Raw genomic sequence first — 23,613 nt, forward strand, 5'->3', positions numbered from 1 at the left:
AATTACAAATACGACATGCCGTAAAGAGGTTTAATAGTGATAATGTATTAATTTACATATACGACATGCCGTAAACAGGTTTAATACTGATAACGTATTAAGTTACAAATAAACAGAAATCAATTCATTAAAAGATTAGAATTTCCATGTAAACTTAAAAATTACCGTTTGATCTAATTAAACCCTTCGCTGTGTTGAGATGTTGAAGCTCGTTTTACACGCTTATCTGACAGTGTAAAGTTTTTTTTTTGCCAAAAACCAACCGCAACACTTATAACATCATTGTAAACACAGTACATTTATAATAAATTATGTAATTTGAACTGAATTCAACGATAAAGAATGGTATGCGAAAGCTAAAGAAACAATAAAGAATTTCGATTGAAAGGCAGACTACACTCATAATTCACCCCACCCCCCCCCCCCCTCTCTCTCTCTCTCTCTCTCTCCCTCCCCCGCCCCAATTTTTTAAAAATAGGTCTTGATCTCCAGCTGATTATAGATTATCAGTTTTGCCAAGTTGGTCAATAAGATGAAACTTCTCAGTAACCGGTAAAAAAATGTCGTGTTTATTTAAGGTGTTCTTATAGTGTGATCCAAAAGACCAGGAAAGACTTTGTAAACCTTTATACAAATCATAAATTAACAGATTTTGTAAAGATATATGAGTCCATAGCTAGAGAACAACGTGCCTTCATCCTGTTTTAAATAACTGCATTAATTTCTCAGATTTCTCATTATGGGAATCTGAGGTCAGAAACAATTAAAACAGCGTCAAAATCTTGCTGAATCCGATCGCTGATAATTGAAGATAAATTTGTTAACCCCATTTTCTCTGCACAAAATCAATACCTTGATAATACGATACCATAATGACTCATTTTATGCACACAAAATATTTATATTATCGCGGTTTTTTTTTCTTACAAAAAATTAATTTGACTTATGGTACCAATTTAGTTAATGGCGTTTCTTGCAACAAACCCTTGAATCAGTGTGGTACAGCATGGCGCTTGTACAGGCGACGTCAGATCTGCCAAGCTGTCTGTCTGTCACGGCTAACAAAGTGCAACTGTCTCATTCCCTTGGTCTTAGTAGGCAAAAAAGTGACATTACAAATCCCTCTAATTACTTAGAGCCCCAGGAGGCTACTATACAACACTATGTAAACAATGCATGCTAGAATACAACAGACAACAACATCTATTATCTCCCAAGCTCAGTATTGCTTAATGTTTTTCGCCTTCCAACTTACGTTGCATTGTATTTATTTTAATGTTCTTTCCTTTATCAACACTGAGTAATTACTGAATGTTTTTATATATAAAATATATAGATAAAATACCCGATATATTCCAGACAGATTTTTCTTTAAGCAGACGTCGCCATTATTAGCTATATGAGCTTACGGTATCGTCCACCATGTTATCCCCTGTAAGGCGTTAGGATCAGTGTAATAGACACTCCATACACTCGCTGGGATATTTAGAGTTATCTGGGTAGAGGATTTTACGGTCCCGATAGCGCTGGACAGACGGTTCGTCAGCAACCGATAGCCCTGATAAATGGCCGTTGGTGATTGAGAAGGTGCCGGGTGGCCGTCGGTATGGGGTATGGTAATCCGCTGATAGCCGTCACAATATCCCAGTAATACCCTTACTCTCAAGGTTGATATCGTCACCACAAACTCAATACATCACCCTGTAATGGTGTATTACCCAATCGCGGACAAAAGGCAGCCCGAATATAGCAATTTATATGTGTGAAGTGTCACTCCGTTGAATTGCCGGAGTTTTTATGCACTGACCCGTCCGTTCAAGGCTTTGAGGATTCTGGGTGGCTGGTCAGGGCTAGAATTTATTGGGATTGAATAGACAATTAATGTAACAGATTTTAGTACTGACTATGAAGATAAATCTCCCAAGGTCTACAGAAATTCGAATCAATATGTGATAGAAACCAAAGCCACAACATCACTTTGACAGTATTAATCCTCGTCAGCCATTAAACTTTTAAATTTCGAGGAATGTTTTGTAAACCCCACTAGTCACCAGGATCGTTGTCCTCTCCTTCCGGGACATGAAGGGCTAAATCATAGTTACGGGAGAGCACGTCGCGAGCCGCGGATTTAATCAATATACTTTATAGCACTTTGTCGTGTTAATATACCTGTCGCCGTTTGACTTATGGTCGGAAAAATCAACGATTTTAGCACGAAGAGCATGATCGGCAAATAGAATTTTGACTTTCTTCCATTTGGTGTCGTCTCGAACAAAAATAAATATCATAGCAAATGAAAGTGAATCATTGTTTTTATTCATACTTAAATCACACATATTTTCAAACCTACACCAATACCTATTAAGAGAGATACAACTCTCTACAGACACCGGATATGGGGGGTGGGGGTGGGGGTGGGGTCGGACTTTACAGGTCACGGTGACTCAAATACAAAAATACGTTCCAGACCTCAGCGCAATTTAGGGACATAATAACCGAGAGTTTAAATATCAAAAACTGTTTATATCAGTTAGATAACTGTTTTTGTTTCAAACATTGTTGCTTTTAGGTGTGTTGTTTTCTGAGGAAGGATGTCAACTTTAACCAATAGGACGAGAAAATTGCATCATAGAATATCGGATGCTTAAAATAATGTTAGTTTAGACTGCTAGCCCGTGTGTTGTTTAACATAAGTTCCTATACTAATAATGGTGTGTGTCACACCGTAGAGTTAATACAGAAAGTTAGCATAGTGTTAGCAGATGACCTTGAACTTTGACATTCCTTTGCATAATGACCTACTTTAACACGAATTAGATTTTTCATATTAGAAAAATGATTTCACCAGTTACTATAATCATCAATATGTTAGGTATCACGATATATAGTCAACACTTAATCTGACTTTTCTCTTGCAATTCCTGTCGTCAGTCAGGCCATTAAAATCGGTAAATTGAGGACGGTGCGTAGTAACTTAAAATGCACCAGAAGTAGAGGTCACCATGTATGTTCTGATTGGCTTCATTTAATTAAAGATGATTGAATTTTGGTATTTTTTTTAAACATAAAATGAACGGAAGTCAGCGTACACACGTGTGTCTCATATCGTTTATCAATGTTATCGAAGCATTATATATACCAACACTTTCCTTATCGTGGCAGTTCAACCTAGTCCATTGGGAAATAAGTGTTTGATCAAGTCAGTGACTTCTCATGGCTTGTCTGTAGACAAATATTTAGCTTCTGGACTAACGTTACACAAAGTTTCACTAAAGAAATGCATGTCAACGTTTCAATAAAATTCGAAAAATAGTGTTTTTGTGTTGTTGTTCAATAAAGGCGTGTCTTCGTAATGAACTGAGAAGTGTCTATCTGAAAGGTCAATGGAAGAAGGCGATTAATTAAAGTAGAATTAGACGCTCGTATCCATCAGGAAGTCAGGACCAGAACGCTGATAGAGAGATACGCTCAGGTCATGTGCCGTAAACGCCCCATCCTGTGTTAGCTTTGGCACGTGGTCGAGTAAAATTAAACTTGATTTTTTTTTCATTTTTTTTATGATATGGATTTTCAAAATAAAAGTAATTCAGAAACATATTAAAAATAACAACTTTATATCTTATTCTCTTGAAGGATAAATAGACTTACAAATTAAATTTTGAAATTTGTCAAGCTTGATCTAACCACAATGTACAAGAATGTACATGTGTATCTTCCGTTGGAATGCGATTTCCAGCTGATCGATAGTCGATAATCAATCACTATTAGCTTATGTCCACCGACGCTATACCTTAACAGGAACAGTATTACGATGTTAAATAAGTGAATACATTTGTTTTGTTTTTCCATGCCACAAGCATGAAAGCTGCCGCATTTCTGTGGACAATGAAATATCATGTGTTCAACCCATTGCCGTACACCAAAACAAGAGATCCCCCTCACAGCATGTTTCATCAGTCCTGCTTTGCAATTTTCCATTAATATTTTTCATACTGAAGAAATTAAACTCGAAAAACGTAATCATTTTAAAGATCAACCATTATTGTAAAATAATATAAGATGTTTTAAAGAATATTTTTTTACACTATCGTCACTAGAATTTTGCTGGTAATTGGTATGAATATCTAACCTGAACATTATAAGTACCGGAAAATAAATTAAATATTAACTTGAGAGATCACTAGACATCATAATATTCATGAACGACAGCACTTAGGGCGTGCCCTTGCTCTCAAAACAAACCCTTCTGCGGAAAACAAAATTCTCTTTATTTCAAATTATAGAGGAAAATCTATTTCAGTTTAACTAAATATTTACCAGCAATTGACATCATTATTAAATGCAAACGCAGTAAATTTTATCAAAATTCACATGAAGGTAGAGACAATACCCTTAACTAGTCAGTACAAGCTTCTACTTCATTCAAGTACAGGCCATTCATACGAAAATCAAATACGCTTGGAATGTCTTTGCTGATCGGAATACGTAATCATTGGGTTATTTGAATACGTTTATTTACCATCATATCGATAACATTACACCAAAAATATAAATACTGAAACTCTATATCCCTTTGTTCAATAAAGAAATGTTTGAGTACGCCCTAAGATGAATGAAACATCAAATCTCCATCGGACATTCCCTAAAATTAAACATATCTAGAAAATCCTAATTCCGTAGTCTAATTTGATAATTTCAGATACAGAACTCAAAATGATTTCAATTTCAAATGATATCTGTAATATCAGCATAGCGGTAGCTAACACTGGACCTATATTGATTATTATAAGATACATACTAACATGATACAAATCCAATTTATCATTTAAATCAACACATTTTGTTAAAAAGGAAACAAGATATATCCAGCTGGAAACAAAGGAAAACGCAATGCGCTTTTGCTTTAAGTAACATATATCTTATATCTAACAAGTTTTCCTGAATTTAATCGATGTGAAGGCAAAGAGGTAAGTTATTTGCTTTAAATTCTGGAGAGAAAAATGAAAACAATATGATCTATCCCGTTAATCAGCTTGTGATTATTTTTTACTTTTATTTCATTTCCAAAGTTCTAAAATGATTATGTTCTACACTTCCGGTTTTCAGGACGACTGTATCCTTCTCTGTTGAAGTCTTAAGGAATGTTTTATCTCTATTGACCTTTAATAAATTTCGATTGATCAAACATCTACGAACAATTCTTCTATGAAGTACAATGACATGAACAATAAACAGCGAGGTTTTAAATATTCTAAGAAGCAAATACTGTGAGATCATTAATATTCGTGGTGTTTTATTTCTGTTACTTCGTGTTGATATTCGTGGTGTTTTATTTCCGTTATTTCGTGTTAATATTCGCGGGGTTTTATTTCCGTTAATTTCGTGTCTACTTTTAATCCACCAATTTCCCAATCCACGAACTGAAGGTCCGATTACACACACATCCCTTCTTTGGGAAGAATTATCCTGATATACACATTTCCAAATATACACAAACAAAAATCGGGTCATTTTTGGAGAAAAATCAAAAAGTAAAATCATCTTCCTATTCCAGGTTAGAGTATAAAGTTTGCTAGCTTGGCTACCTAAATGTTGAATGTCTTTTTTATGTAAGAGATGCTGTATCCGGCGTGTTTACTACAAAGGCATAGGTGTCATTACTGACACAGTACCTAGAAAATAACATCCGAACTGTATTTATATTGTCAAGAAATGCTAATTAATTCATCATGATACAGGCGATGTTGTAAATAATCGTCACTGAATGAATTAAGACAAAACATTCACATTCTGAAGCAGCGAAATGTCGACTGCATTGCGATAACACAAACCATCGCGAGGTTATATGATATACATATAGAATGCACGTGGATACGTTACTATGTCAACTCAGATAAACGTACAAAACATTTAAGGTTTAAAATGCAAAAACAATCTAACTTGCTTCAACGTTTTACTGTTAAATCTAGATAACATCATTAAGTATTTGAATGGCAGCAGGGCTAAACATGGGCCTGTACATTCAATAACGAATTATCAATGAAAACTTGCCGTCAGGCGTGAAGTTCAAGGTTGTTTCAATTGACCTTGAGTAAATGACTTAGTGGTGGTAAAGGTTCTTTGAAAAGATATGGCCTCAACCATGTTGTAGATAGATACATATTTCGATGTTCAGTGTGGCCGTGACTGGGATAAGGTAGAGGATATGCCTACAACAATGATGTGAGACTGATACCTGTACCGAAAATGTGGCTTACAGCCAGGCCAATAAATGTTATTGTTAATTCTCGTTAAGCCTTCATCTACCTGTGTTTTTCCGAAACAGATCTTGACTACAGGAGTACGTCTCCCGAAACACAGAAAAATTGTCTAGAAACCAGTCCTCACCACAAACACCGATACATCTCCCTAAACACAGTCTCCCTAAACACAGTAAGATGATCCTGAAACTAGTCCCCACCATCAACAGGGGTACGTCTTCCTAAACACAGTAAGATGGTCTTAAAACTAGTCCCCACTACCAACAGGGATACGTCCCCCTAAACACAGTACAATGGTCCTGAAACTAGTCCTCACCACTAAGAGGGATACGTCTCCCTAAACACAGTAAGATGGTTCTGAAACTACTACCCACCACTAACAGGAGTACGTCTCCCTAAACACAGTAAGATGATTCTGAAACTAGTCCCCACCACTAACAGGGATACGTCCCCCTAAACACAGTATGACGGTCCTGAAACTAGTCCCCACCATCAACAGGGATACGTCCCCCTAAACACAGTATGACGGTCCTGAAACTAGTCCCCACCATCAACAGGGATACGTCTCCCTAAACACAGTATGACGGTCCTGAAACTAGTCCCCACCATCAACAGGGATACGTCTCCCTAAACACAGTATGAAGGTCCTGAAACTAGTCCCCACCACCAACAGGAATACGTCTCCCTAAACACAGTAAGATGATCCTGAAACTAGTCTCCACCATCAACAGGGATACGTCTCCCTAAACACAGTAAGATGGTCCTGAAACTAGTCCCCACCACCAACAGGGATACGTCTCCCTAAACACAGTAAGATGGTCCTGAAACTAGTCCCCACCACCAACAGGGATACGTCTCCCTAAACACCGTAAGATGGTCCTGAAACTTGTCCCCACCACCAACAGGGATACGTCTCCCTAAACACAGTAAGATGATCCTGAAACTAGTCCCCACCATCAACAGGGATACATTTCCCTAAACACAGTATGACGGTCCTGAAACTAGTCCCCACCACCAACAGGGATACGTCTCCCTAAACACAGTAAGATGATCCTGAAACTAGTCCCCACCATCAACAGGGATACATCTCCCTAAACACAGTATGACGGTTCTGAAACTAGTCCCCACCATCAACAGGGATACGTCTCCCTAAACACAGTAAGATGGTCCTGAAACTAGTCCCCACCATCAACAGGGATACGTCCCCCTAAACACAGTAAGATGGTTCTGAAACTAGTCCCCACCACTAACAGAGATACGTCTCTCTAAACACAGTTAGATAGTTTGAAAAATGTTCCATCTAACTAGGTTTTGTTCAGTCTTCTCTCTAACCGATAATTATTCCGTCTAACTAGGTTTTATTCAAATAGGTCTTAAGTGTAACCGATTTCTCCTGATAAAAATGTTCCGGCTAACTAGATTTTTTCTCAAATAGAAATTGTCGTGTAATTGTCATCTGCTAAAAGTATTCAGACTATTAAACTTACAAAGTTTCATTTAAACCGAACGTTATCTGAAAAGAAAATTCCTCTAATGAAAGAAGTCAATGTGTTACCACGTCGGCTTGCTTGAATCGACATTTAATGTCGGTGTAAAGTTTTTTTCTGTCCTAAGTAAGGTGGATAGTAAGTAACGAGAAATATCCTAAACATATAGTGAGAATATACCGTAGTTAGAAAGCATGCAGAGGTGTATTCATCCCTGTTTACTACCGGTGTCAGTTTAGATTTTACTAACAATTGACTTTCATTTGTAACATGATGATGGAGTAAAGCCTTTGTTTACACGAGAAACAACCCACAGAGAGCTATGTGGCTAAACAGTGGTAGACTTTGCCAAAAAACACGCATACAATTTAGAAGTAAAACAATTCATCATCGCAATTTAGTACACAGCTTATTATGACGTCATCATTTTATGAACATGCATCAATATTTGTTGGTAATTACTTAATTTTATATAATAATTGATTTTTTTTAATATTAAATCATCACATGAAACATTTCCGAATGAGATCCCTGACTGTCTACTTTTAAAAAGCTTTGATGTTGTTTAACACTGTTAGACTGTCTCATTAATTTTTATTTAAAACAACATTGAACCATTTAACTGAAATAATACTTGACAAACAAGGGCTTATTAACATGGAAATCTCTGAGAGAAAACGACCTTTGTTAATTGACTTCAAAGCATGACATGTTAAACTGAACATGTTAAACATTGAAAGCTCTTCCACTCCTAGCCTACATCCTTCTCTACTTCATTTCATTCAGATAAATTCGGACTTTCAAAAATGAAATATTTGTCGTTTATATAAATTACGAACGAAACGTAACCAAAGTCAAAATGATACGTGTTTATACTTTTCACGTCAGGTTGTATAAATTTTGAACAAACTAAGGGAAGTACTATAATATTAGGATACAATTTTCACATTAAAACATCAAGTTTTACCGATGATGAAATAATACCACAAATAGAAGTAGTGTTAAATAGAAAAAATAGACAAAGTCTTGGTACATAGGATGGGAGACTGACCACAGCTGTATTATCATCAAATCTCTATATATAACAAGGAGACTGACCACAGCTGTATTATCATCAAATCTCTGTATATAACAAGGAGACTGACCACAGCTGTATTATCATCAAATCTCTGTATATAACAAGGAGACTGACCACAGCTGTATTATCATCAAATCTCTTCAAATCTCTATATATAACAAGGAGACTGACCACAGCTGTATAATCATCAAATCTCTATATATAACAAGGAGACTGACCACAGCTGTATAATCATCAAATCTCTATATATAACAAGGAGACTGACCACAGCTGTATTATCATCAAATCTCTACATATAACAAGGAGACTGACCACAGCTGTATTATCATCAAATCTCTATATATAACAAGGAGACTGACCACAGCTGTATTATCATCAAATCTCTATATATAACAAGGAGACTGACCACATCTGTATATCATCAAATCTCTATATATAACAAGGAGACTGACCACAGCTGTATAATCATCAAATCTCTATATATAACAAGGAGACTGACCACAGCTGTATAATCATCAAATCTCTGTATATAACAAGGAGACTGACCACAGCTATCAAAATGACCACATCAATCTCTGACCACATATATAACAAGGAGACTGACCACAGCTGTATAATCATCAAATCTCTATATATAACAAGGAGACTGACCACAGCTGTATAATCATCAAATCTCTACATATAACAAGGAGACTGACCACAGCTGTATAATCATCAAATCTCTATATATAACAAGGAGACTGACCACAGCTGTATAATCATCAAATCTCTATATATAACAAGGAGACTGACCACAGCTGTATTATCATCAAATCTCTGTATATAACAAGGAGACTGACCACAGCTGTATTATCATCAAATCTCTATATATAACAAGGAGACTGACCACAGCTGTATAATCATCAAATCTCTATATATAACAAGGAGACTGACCACAGCTGTATAATCATCAAATCTCTATATATAACAAGGAGACTGACCACAGCTGTATAATCATCAAATCTCTATATATAACAAGGAGACTGACCACAGCTGTATTATCTACATATCAAATGATCTCATATATATAACAAGGAGACTGACCACAGCTGTATAATCATCAAATCTCTATATATAACAAGGAGACTGACCACAGCTGTATTATCATCAAATCTCTACATATAACAAGGAGACTGACCACAGCTGTATAATCATCAAATCTCTATATATAACAAGGAGACTGACCACAGCTGTATTATCATCAAATCTCTACATATAACAAGGAGACTGACCACAGCTGTATTATCATCAAATCTCTGTATAACGAGGAGACTGACCACAGCTGTATAATCATCAAATCTCTATATATAACGAGGAGACTGACCACAGCTGTATAATCATCAAATCTCTATATATAACAAGGAGACTGACCACAGCTGTATAATCATCAAATCTCTATATATAACAAGGAGACTGACCACAGCTGTATAATCATCAAATCTCTATATATAACAAGGAGACTGACCACAGCTGTATTATCATCAAATCTCTATATATAACAAGGAGACTGACCACAGCTGTATTATCATCAAATCTCTATATATAACAAGGAGACTGACCACAGCTGTATTATCATCAAATCTCTACATATAACAAGGAGACTGACCACAGCTGTATAATCATCAAATCTCTATATATAACAAGGAGACTGACCACAGCTGTATTATCATCAAATCTCTATATATAACAAGGAGACTGACCACAGCTGTATAATCATCAAATCTCTGTATATAACAAGGAGACTGACAACAGCTGTATTATCATCAAATCTCTGTATAACGAGGAGACTGACCACAGCTGTATTATCATCAAATCTCTGTATAACGAGGAGACTGACCACAGCTGTATAATCATCAAATCTCTATATATAACAAGGAGACTGACCACAGCTGTATTATCATCAAATCTCTACATATAACAAGGAGACTGACCACAGCTGTATTATCATCAAATCTCTACATATAACAAGGAGACTGACCACAGCTGTATTATCATCAAATCTCTGTATATAACAAGGAGACTGACCACAGCTGTATTATCATCAAATCTCTGTATTTTACAAGGAGACTGACCACATCTGTATAATCATCAAATCTCTATATTTTACAAGGAGACTGACCACAGCTATATCATCATTTAATCTCTATATTTTTCGTGGAGACTGACCACAGCCGTATTGTTATAAAAATATATATATTACAAAAATGTGACCCTATATGTATTGTCATCAAATCTTCTATTATCACATAACTGGCATGTTGAATCATTTCATACAGCGATGTCATAAATACCATAAACATGTACATCAACACTATTGTGACGTCATAAGTAAGTCACGTTTTGATGACGTCACATGATTGTCTCGGTAGTGAAAAGTGTACCGTCCACATCGAAATAAGTCTGTCTTACATGGCAATCAGTTCTATCTTTTTGCTTCATTTTTTTTAGAAACATGGCTAATGTAATGAATAGAATCTTAGACTTGTGATGTCATATGAGCAGTATTATTAAACGAGTTCAATAATTTGGTATGTCACTCGCCAAAAGCCTCTTGACATATAAAATTATTGAACAATTTAACAGCTTTTTACCCGGTTTTAATTTTTAATTTGTTTTTAACAATTATGTAGGGGATTCAATTCGGTGCTATTGTACATTCTTACAAAAGTTGTATCTGATGGCAAGTTTCAATTAGCTACAACCCCTTGGTAGTATTTCTAGGCCATTTTCCAAAGATTTCAACTACGTATGTGTTTTCCTGTTAATTATTATACACATCACGTCTCATTTTTTAAATTGGGAATTGCAAACCTTAATAATATGACTTACCTTTCTTGAGAAGGTTTCGTCTGTGGGGCTCCGTAAGGGAGCAATTCCATCGCTCGTTCTGAAACTGAAACTGACACTCCATCACAGAGAGTTCAATGGCGTCGAGTAATGTCCGAGCTACGCCACGCCCCCGTCTGCACATACGTTTTTGTTTTTTGTGCAAGTTCATCATTTCACACAATTTGGTAGAAGAAATGCCCCTGTTTCCCCGACCGTCGTCGATGTAATTATTCTCGAAGTTATAGCTGTGAGAAAGCATAGGGTCCCAGGCAGTCAACCTGTAAGAGACAATCAAAGTCGATAGTTAGAGGGAGGTGATCAGGAGGGATCAAAGAACTGGCTCTCCACCTTCATCGATCAACTTAGAAAACAATAAGTTCAGATTCAGGCAACTAGAACTGCTCTGTTTGTCGGTAGATTAGCTTTTTCATGTTACTTTCAATAGAGAATTGTTCTTATACACAGGTATATACAGATAAAATTAACTGTAAAGTGTGGTATAATGCCACTGTGTTTACACTATATACAACAGTCTCAACCATATAGACATAAGGATTTCAACGAGTTTCTCAAGTTCAATATCTTATCGATTATATTGATTGTGTTACGTTATTGTGGTGTATACTGCGTTCATACGGAGATGAAAGTTGTAATGGAAAGTTTGAATTTAACAAAAAGATTACAAAATGGCTCCGATTTTTCCCTGACCACATACTGTAAAAAATAAGTTGAAAACGTACCCCGAATTCGCTCTACCCCTCACAACGTTCGCATGGTGACTTACAAAACTGAAATATATGGAATATGATATTATCATAAAGACGTTAATAATTTTATTAGTTTTGTACAATTTGTATATTTATCAATATTCTTAGATAGTTTATCTGCAAAATTCCAATATATTGAGTTATAAATATCGAAATTCAATATATTAAATAAATCCATGTTCTGTTAAAAAAAATATAATAAAAAAGACATTTTTTTCATTCCTCCGAGCGGAAATATTGTTTAACAATTGTCAATGACGTTAATGACTTTGCACACTTTGTGGACCATGTTACATATATTTAACAAACCTGGCCAAAATTGGTTTATCAGAGGGCAAAGAGGGTTATGCACAGAAAGAAAAGTCAGGAACTTAAACATTCGTTGGGAGAGAAAGCGTTTTAAGGCAATTTCCCAGCATTGTTATGTGAAACAGATATAGCTGTACATACTGGGGACTTCATATCTCTGTGGAGTCAGTAAATGTAAGGAGACCAGTTAAGTAACCGTCAACCTTCCTTTTATGGATAATAAATTATCTACATTAACACACAACTCATTGCCATCCGAGAAGAATAAAATAAAAATGCATCATCTGTCTGTCTGGTAAGTCGTTACAAGACTCATCAGTGGTACAACGGGTAAAATAAGTTTGAATATAAAAAGTAATTTAGATAAACCAAATAAGGACATATTCCTAATTATTGTATCATTGGTAACAGGATGTAGCTAATTGTTTATTTATAATTGAATTACAACTATTAACACGCTTGTAATTCCAAAAAGTGCATCTTTCGAAAATTATATCCTAATAAACGTAATCAAATTACATATATTTTTGTTATTTTTAATTATAACTATCGTTTATAACGTAGCTATCTCTGTGTTTGGTTTGGTATTTTAAGTGTTTTAAGAGTTAAACAAAATGAAAGAAGATAACAATGAATTATGAAGTCACATATTGTGTATATATATATATATGTATGTCCTTGCGACAAATGCCGATCAACGTCCCTCGGAGTTGCAAAACCATAAACAGATAATGTATTTAAGGAGGGGAGTACTTATCCCAGCAATAGCATCAATGTTAGTGTACGAAAGTGAAAAAGTACTTGACACTGATGATGTAAAAATCATTTCTACAAACTCATATCATCAGCCGGTTTTATCTTTTTCGTACAAGTTTTTTGTAGGACAAAGATGGCTTTCTGTAATTTGGCGCAATTTTGCTTGTTTTATTTTCTGATTTTCTTTTTTTTTTCTCTAAAATTAGATTTATTGTTTGGCGTCACCATATGTGCAAGATAGGAGTGTCAACGAATGATTTGAATTCCTGTTAACTTTGCCCTTTATAGGTATAACATACCTACCTTACCTTCCTATTGCTTTCGTGAATGACAGATATCGTATATTGATTAGTAGTATACAGGTGTCGCGTGGTCGTATATAACATGCAAAATAATTAGCTTTTTTATTTTTTATGGTCGATTATCCAACGATTTTGCATTTACAATATTGTATGGCACTTTTGTAATATAATCTGGTGTGTTTTTTCATTCGCTGCATCACTCAGAAATCGATTGTCATAATATGGACAATGAATTGAAAATTGCGCGACTAAATGGGTGCGTCCGTTTGATGTTATACTGTGCATTTTTTGCCTTTAAAGCATGTCAAAAAGTTACTGTTTTAACTTTTGTGGTAAAAAGTATCATTTTTTTTCATTTCATATGCTTTTTTTTGTGAAACTCGTCATGAAGTTTCAATTTTTTTTTTCTCCTTAATGAAGACCTTCCAAGAATGGTATTCATAAAATATTACATTACATGATAACTTTATTTAAGTTCTGATATACATGAAAATGTTGTCGTTTATAGCAAAACGTTCAGTTATTGAAAATTTCTTCTAGTACTCCACATCTATTGTAATAGATCTGTATATGTGCATTTGTAATACATATATATATGTACATTTGTGATACATATCTTTATATATAGATATGTTCATTTTAATACATATTTACATATATGTGTGTGTGTGTGTGTGTGTGTGTGTGTGTGTGTGTGTGTACATTCGTGATACATATATATAAAGACATTTATTATATGTAATAAATAGTACGTTCTTGTTATAAATCCATGTTTGTGTGTAATTCATGTAGATGCGTTCGTTTCACAAAATTGACTTACGTATACTCAAGGTGTAGAACCTTACGTGTTTGTGTCGTACTCCCGGTAATAAAAGTGAATTTGGAAATCGGTAAATTATATATTTTTGCAATACTCGACCAATGCTATATGTAAACATGGTTTTATATGCTGTTAATACGTGTATCACCTGTATGTACATGTAGCGGTTTACACATATCTGTCTGCGACTGGCTGACAAGTTAATGACCAAGGACACCGGTAAATCATGAAGCACACCAGTATATCCCTACATGTCATATGTCGCTACCTAACAGATGGGGATGCAGCTATGTACAGCTGACCATGAATGTAAGGAATGAGGATGTTTGTATTTACCTGTACAGGTAAAAGTGTGATGAGTAGAACACAATACGGGACATTAGTACAGTCAATCAGCGGGTGTCAGACTACAAACATAAGTATGAAAAATCGAGAATAACGAGACGAATTTATAAAGAGCTTAGCCCCATGTTGCTATGATGCAATGCTTCATTCTCACTGTTTTGTTGCAGCCGAATCAACACCAAAACAGCAATACATTGTGGACGTCTCCAACACCACAGTATTTAGTTCCTAATTCCTATAATTTTACCGATAGTAAATCTATTTATGGTTTTCTCATTATCTGTTATATTGAGATGTCCTAGATCAGGATAATAATGTCTACCATCTACAGTTCTGTGGTATAAACTATCACTGTAATGTGTTATTTAAGGACATGTTTGTCTAAATTAACACTCGTAGCATTATTTATTACTTTTTAAAAGTTTGCATTTAGATACAACGATGATGCTAGGTCTCTGAATAATAAACATCTGTTTAATTTATCCGTGACCAGATCACAGACAAAGTATCAACATATTCTCCTCTTCTCCAGAAGTATATCAATATATCCATTTCCAAATGATAATGCATCACAATGTATACCTGTGTTTAATTCAAAAACATTTAATTTCTTTTCCTTACTAGTAACCTACCTGCCTTCCAAAATTATACTCTTAACTAGTTAATTACTAACCTCAAAATATACTCCCTACCTGTTAACTACTAACCTCAAAATGTACTCCCTACCTGTTACTTATTAACCTCAGAAATATACTCCCTACTAGTTAACTACTAACCTCAAAATATACTCCTTACTAGTTAGCTATAACCTCAAAATATACTCCCTACCTGTTAACTACTAACCTCAAAATATGCTCACTACTAGTTAACTACTAACCTCAAAAATATATTCCATACTACTTAACTACTAACCTCAAAAATATACTCCATACATGTTAACTAACCTCAAAATATACTTCCACATTTATTGTTAGTGTAGATCACACGTAGTTTCACTTTATAAATACATCAATCAATCTGTAACGTAGCCTGGGTTTCCTGCCAGAGTCACTTCAATCTGCATGTTGTTGTGATTGATACCCTTGAACTTATAGTACCTGGTGATATCTACCCTACTCGTCTTGAGCTACATTTATTCTGTTGTGATTTCAACAATGGCAGTTTTAGCAATTAACATTTCAGATGGAAGCGAAAAGTGGTACATAACCCTCAGCATCATCCGAATGGTCGTAAATAGTATCTGGTGACCGACATATCTGTAACTAACAGTAAATATCTGGTGACCGACATATCTGTAACTAACAGTAAATAGCTAGTGACCCACATATCTGTAACTAACAGTAAATATCTGGTGACCGACATATCTGTAACTAACAGTAAATATTATCTGGTGACCGACATATCTGTAACTAACAGTAAATATCTAGTGACCGACATATCTGTAACTAACAGTAAATATCTAGTGACCGACATATCTGTAACTAACAGTAAATATCTGGTGACCGACATATCTGTAACTAACAGTAAATATCAGGTGACCAATATATCTGTAACTAACAGTAAATATTATCTGGTGACAGACATATCTGTAACTAACAGTAAATATTATGTGGTGACCGACATATCTGTAACTAACAGTAAATATTATCTGGTGACAGACATATCTGTAACTAACAGTAAATATCTAGTGACCGACATATCTGTAACTAACAGTAAATATCTGGTGACCGACATATCTGTAACTAACAGTAAATATCTGGTGACCGACATATCTGTAACTAACAGTAAATATTATCTGGTGACCGACATATCTGTAACTAACAGTAAATATCTAGTGACCGACATATCTGTAACTAACAGTAAATATTATCTGGTGACCGACATATCTGTAACTAACAGTAAATATTATCTGGTGACCGACATATCTGTAACTAACAGTAAATATCTGGTGACCGACATTTCTGTAACTAACAATACATCATTTCAAGGTTTAGTCTATATTAGTTTTGATATTTTGTTACTTCAGTCGTGTTTAGTTAAGTCGTCAACAGGACGTTCAAATTCTAGAGTGGTGAGAGTGGTGACGGTATTCGCTATAAGGTGTTTGTATAGACACTGTGATATTTTCGTCCAGTTATCAGGACGCTACAAAATGCAGATACACTCAGAAAATATCAGTTATCACGAGGTTTGCTTATCAAACACCAACTATTTCAAATTCACGAATATCTCTCATATGAAGTGAATGTTCACCGATATTTCTCTCGATCACGATGTTGTCATTTTACGTGAGTTCGAAATACAGTGACTTAATCAAGATCAACTTGACTTCACTCTGATACCAATGCTGGTTAATTCATGTGTCAGAACAAAACCGTTGTAGCGGAATAAATTTTCTTTGTATACTGATAGACAAGAGAGTATTCCGAAGGTCACTTTGTTGCCAATGGAGGTATGCCATATTGTTAGCAACTGTAACTTATATACAAGTGCACTAGATGTGTTAATTTTGGTAAATTTCTACATTTTTATTTCTCATGAAGAAACTTGTCACTTAGTTGATCGAAGTGTCCGATTATGTAAGTTGCTAGTTTCATTTTCTTATTCAGCGTATAACACATAGTAGTAAATTTTATCTATTTTCAGGGATAATTCTCAAATGTACCTAGCCTAGTTTCTAAAAAGTATGGTAAATAAACACTTTAAAATGAAAAGAATGCCGAAAATTACAGAAAATTATAATATTTATAGACAGAGGAGAACTTTAACGTGAAACTTATCCGTGATAAAACTAAAAATTACGATTGTTTAATTCTCGTGTATGATATGGAATTTCACATCTAAATGACTGAAACACTAGGAAATACATAAAGATGTAGCAAATGACATGTAAGCGAGCCAGTTATGAGTTGTATACGAATGGCAGTAAACAGGAAAATGGAACCCGGTAGTTGTCAGTCGTAGACGTTTTGCTGGGCGTTAAGGATATTAGAGCTATTCAGCCGTCAAACTAACTCCAACACCTATGTGCCATGGTATCTTTGATGTGAATTACTGATTTTTTACTTCAGAGCTCTGAATTTCATGTAACGACCCATGAATTAATAAAAAGATGACATGCAGGTAAAATACCTTGTTCTGTTCATGAAAATTTATTGAGAAAAAAAAAATTCTCTTCATTTTATTCGACTTACCTTTCAAATGTACCTTTATGTTGATCGTCAAAACAGTTTTTAGTTTCCGATACGTAAATAGACTGATAAAGATACAATATGTCTTATGTATATGATAGCTTTATAATAACATTGGTATTTTTTCACACTTGTACAAATTTACGTTAGAATGGTGATATTCCAAATTCATTTTAGCTTTGTCCACCCATGATGTCTGATAGTAATCGACCAGGTTGAGACACACTATGACAAAGAAAGATTGTGGAAAAGACAAACAAGTGAAAAACACCATTGACTACAAATTTAGAGTTAGACACAGTATAGTCAAACAATGAGGCATTTTTATAACTTGGTGAATCTCGAAATTTTCATATATCTGGTCATTTAAGAAAAAAGTCAAGTTGATGTGTATCAATTAAAACGTGGAATACACGTTTTCATTTTTATGATGAGATGGTCAATCCTATTTTCCTAATTTTACTCTCAAAATGTAAACGAAACTATCACACCACACTTATAGTATTTAAATGGGAGTTCAATATTTTGGTGCCCCCTGGTAACATTGTGTTATTAGCTATTACACGCGAAAAAATATCCCAGAAAAGTCACCAAAATTATTGAAAAGAAACGAGTTTCAAGTAATAGGAGTTTCATATATATATATATATATTAAAAAGAAATTGTCGGATTTCAGTCTGGTGTTGACCTGTCCAAAACTTCTACGCTATTGATTGACAATGATAGCAAATTATCAAATAAAAATGTGATTTTCAAATGTGCAAATAGTTGTACTGGATTTGGAATTATTTGTAATCTTTGATTAATGGATGGCGAAGTATATCTCCGTCCGAATCCATATATCTAATGACATCCCAGGAATCAGAGAGCGTCCCACTGACACTAATCTGCCACATCAATGCAACATCTTTTAAAGTCCGTTATAGGACTTTTATGGGGGTGATGATTCAAAATAGTAACAAGAGTATATCTGTTTTATCGTTCTCGTGTAGGACGACATTAAAAAATTAAACGTTCTTACACATCTTTATTTCAAATGGAATCTAACTCAAGACCACATGTTAATTATTCATTTGCTTAATTTAAATGTGTCTACTTGCAACTCAGTAATCTCCCAAATTATTTCTGGTTGTTATTAAAATGAAATGCAATTCACGTTTCATGTATATTAATATTCTATTCATTATTTTGTTTATTTGGGCGATAGCATCCATGATTCTACACTATTATACGTCTATAAACCTTAGTCGCTACATTTTGTCGAGTTTGGTTCTTTGAAGTAGGTTTCCATCAGTGTTACACATAACTTGTAATCAGATGGAGAAAACTTGGCAATGAAGGTACACTATAGACGTACAAATGTGAAGAGCAGTTCAAAATAAAACTAGTAAATGATTAAATTTTGATCTAAGTTATGCCACAGGCCTCTAAACTGATATTCTTTACATATGAAGAACACCTGATCGAACTCTTCGATATCATCACGCATTTCATCCTTAATATCAAACATGTGTTATCTGCTTCCATCAATTGCTTGTTGAACAGGTAAACTAATTTGTTGTATAATTGAATTATTATGAAATGTGCATATAACACTTTTAACAATGTCTATGAATGATTCGAAAATATAGGTTTGTAACTGAAAGCTGATGTATCGTATATGTCAGTTTCTTAAGAAGATATGTATCAATCTATAGAGAGAGGGGTACACCAGAGGGTAACTGAATAAGTGGTGATATGGAAATATAGGAACGGGGGTCCCGCATAGTTGATGATCATTTCATAAATGGTTCCGGAGCTAGTCAAAATAACTCATCACTGTTAGTCTTATTAACTCGTTACTGTTGGCCACATTAACTCTTCACTGTGAGTCACATTAACTCATTTATGTTAGTCTCATTAACTCATCACTGTTCGTCTCATTAACTCATCACTGTGAGTCACATTAATTCATCACTGTGAGTCACATTAACTCATTTATGTTAGTCTCATTAACTCATCACTGTTCGTCTCATTAACTCATCACTGTGAGTCTCATTAACTCATCACTGTGAGTCACATTAATTCATTTATGTTAGTCTCATTAACTCATCACCGTTAGTCACATTAACTCATCACCGTTAGTCACATTAACTCATCACTGTGAGTCACATTAATTCATCACTGTTAGTCACATTAACTCATCACTGTTAGTCACATTAACTCATCACTGTTAGCACATTAACTCATCACTGTGAGTCACATTAATTCATCACTGTGAGTCACATTAACTCATCACTGTGAGTCACATTAATTCATCACTGTTAGTCACATTAACTCATCACTGTGAGTCACATTAACTCATTTCTGTTAGTCTCATTAACTCATTTCTGTTAGTCTCCTTAACTCATCACTGTTAGTCTCCTTAACTCATCATTGTTATTCAAATTAACTCATCACTGTTAGCCACATTAACTCATCACTGTTAGTCACATTAACTCATTTGTGTCAGAAAAGTATTCTTTCTACTTGCTCCTGGACAAAGATTGTATATAAAAGTTCATATCACATCAACACCTTCCTGGTTACGTTTCCATTTAATCTTTCTTGTTCACTTACGTACACCAAACACTTTCAACATCACATCGCTCATTGAACATAATATTTCTCATTAAGATCTTAAAACTTCCCAATAACCTTCATCAACCTGCATGTCTCCTAAACTTGTGTTGGGATTTTGTCTGTCACTTGCTGTCATGTTGTACGAACCCCCTGCGACATGTAAATATAAGGATGCAGGGATTCCGCTATTCAGAGATGGAAAATTCACAATAGGAAAGCTGAAGTCATTACGCTTGTCATACAGCTTGGTGGAATGCTGCCTCAGTACGTTGTGTTGTAGGAAAGGATCGAGGTATGCGGTTGATGTAGAACAGGCTGCGGAATCCTTGACCTGCAGTTGTGGTTGTTGTCATATTGCTGTCGATGCAGTAACATCGTCCTGCTCACAAGGTCAGAAAAAACGCCTTCCTATTCACAAAACACACAGTAATATGTTCCTGCTCACAAGGTAAGAAAAAACTCCTTCCTGTTCACAAATTCACATGAAAATCTTCCTCTTCACAAGGTTTGAAAAAACTCCTTCTTGTTCAAAAAGTCATAGTAACATCATCCCGCTCACATGGTCAGAATTTTTTTTTTTTTCTTGTCCACAAAATCAGAAAAAAATCTTCATATTGACCAGGTCTTTAAGCCTCCTTATTGTCAAACAGTTAAAAATGCCTTTCCTGTTCACAAGGTCAGAAAAGGCCTTCCGGGTCACAAGGTAAAAAAGGCCTTCCGGGTCACAAGGTCAGAAAAGGCCTTTCGGGTCACAAGGTCAGAAAAGGCCTTCCGGGTCACAAGGTCAAAAAAGGCCTACCGGTTCACAAGGTCAGAAAAGACCTTCCGGTTCACCTTGTCACATTGTCCTTTTGTCATGTAATAACATATTAACAAACAATAACATACAAGTAATATATTATGCACATGCACCTGTCGATTTTTATATCTCCACATAATTCGCTAACCTTTTACCTAATCCTCGGCCACACAGCTACTATACACATCCTTAACGTGCTTAAGATATAGTATCAATCATTCATGATCTGCAGAAAAAAACCCATATGCGCCATTTTGCATCTGCGGTAAGTTTAAGTTCTATCTGCAGAAAATAACGTTTAACCTGAGATGTGTAACTACACTAACTAACGTTTAACCTGTGATATATAACTACAGAAACTAACGTTTAACATGAGAGATATAACTACAGAAACTAACGTTTAACCTGAGATATATAACTACAGAAACTAACATTTAATCTGAGATGTATAACTACAGAAACTGACGTTTAACCTGAGATATATATCTGCAGAAAATAACGTTTAACCTGAGATATATAACTACAGAAACTAACATTTAACCTGAGATGTGTAACTATACAAACTTACGTTTAACCTGAGATGTATATCTACACTAACTAACGTTTTATCTGAGATCTATAACTACAGAAACTAACGTTTAACCTGAGATATATAACTACACAAACTAACGTTTAACCTGAGATATATAACTACACAAACAAACGTTTAACCTGAGACTGTGATGTATAACTAAATGTTAAAAAAACAGCATGCTTTTTATAGATGTATGTATACTTAAATAACGTAACGTAGGAAATGTTATATATTTGAAAAACCACTAGAAAATACCAATATGCGAACATAATGCAAACTTCAATACAACACGGGCAAATAATTTTACACGAAGACTCCTTAAAAAGTACAAGGAGAATAAGACCATGCTCTCCGCAAAAGTAAGCGTCTTCTGCTTCATTGACGACAATCGCCATGTAAACTTTGATAAATCCAAGTAAGTAATGTCACGTTCTCTACGAGAACAATCTATACAACAATTACACCAACAGGCAAACTAACGAGTATCAAACATGTCCAGCCCCATATCGCACAAAGAAATAGAATATTTCTCAATGAGATCCCATCCTTAGGACGGACCGCACATCTTCCCCGTTTTTATCATTAGCATGCATCTTTTAAAACCTTCTTTCATGAGTTTGTCCAGCTAACTTTTAACATTGATGTTACTACAGTAGGTTTCCTTTCAGAAAATTCACATATATACCAAACATCACAGTAAATACCAAAATCAATCACCCGTAACAAAAATCAACAAAACTATCTACTTCCTGCAGCCATAATGTATTCAACATGTATTAGTGGTGTTTATATTGACCCGCTCTTTGTATGAACATTGACCAGAAACAGACAAGGCGAAGGTATTAAAACATAGAAATATTGCGAACTGCTGTCAACTTTTTTCTGGTCTTGTGTGACATAAAATTGTTTGTAAAATCACTCAATGTATAATTCTTAGTTTATTTTAATTCAGCCAAAGGGATGTACCGGAGTAGAATATCTAGATTTTTCCCTTTATAAGTAACAAGGAGAGCATTCGGTAAACACTGAAGTAAATAGCCCGTGTCAATACAAATGTATAAGTATATGCTGAAGAATTACACTGCAGCATACAGTTGTCATGTCCTTCTAGGATAAAAAAAACAACCCAGATTGGGTGTTTCACTGACCTCAAACTCTTAATTCGATAAAATTGATTTTTCGATGCTGTAGACACATATTCGAAAAAAACCCAAACTCTTTAGTTTCTTTCGATTTTAAAACTTAATTCCTCAATATGTAACGAGACATTCATATTTAGCGAAATGGTGACGTCGATATTTTATATCCTTTGTTCACGGTTTCTTTTCAGATTCAGTAATAAGAAAACATGATTTATTTCCGAATGTTGACATTTGCAACAAAACAACCTAAATAGTTCCACATAGTAATAACGATATCAATCCAGGGGGACATTTTTTTAAAAACTGGCTGTAAA

At 34.9% G+C, this 23,613-nt stretch overlaps 1 protein-coding gene across 2 annotated transcripts in view; it reads right to left on the bottom strand.

Annotated features, from left to right (window-relative positions):
• The window catches only part of LOC132553989 (protein Wnt-9a-like), a 56,902-nt gene that overhangs the window by 31,480 nt on the left and 1,809 nt on the right, over positions 1 to 23,613 (bottom strand). The window contains exons 2-3 of one of the 2 annotated variants that reach the window (XM_060218283.1): positions 12,434 to 12,481; positions 11,694 to 11,971 (exon numbers count right to left, since the gene is read on the bottom strand). In XM_060218283.1, the coding sequence (XP_060074266.1) occupies positions 11,694 to 11,971; positions 12,434 to 12,481 (326 nt within the window). The remainder of the gene's footprint in view (positions 1 to 11,693; positions 11,972 to 12,433; positions 12,482 to 23,613) is intronic. The other variant, XM_060218284.1, reaches the window with a different exon arrangement.

This window comes from Ylistrum balloti, unplaced genomic scaffold, assembly GCF_031769215.1.
Source record: "Ylistrum balloti isolate Yb309-2 unplaced genomic scaffold, AGI_CSIRO_Ybal_v1 Utg370370, whole genome shotgun sequence".
NCBI classification, from domain to species: domain Eukaryota; kingdom Metazoa; phylum Mollusca; class Bivalvia; order Pectinida; family Pectinidae; genus Ylistrum; species Ylistrum balloti.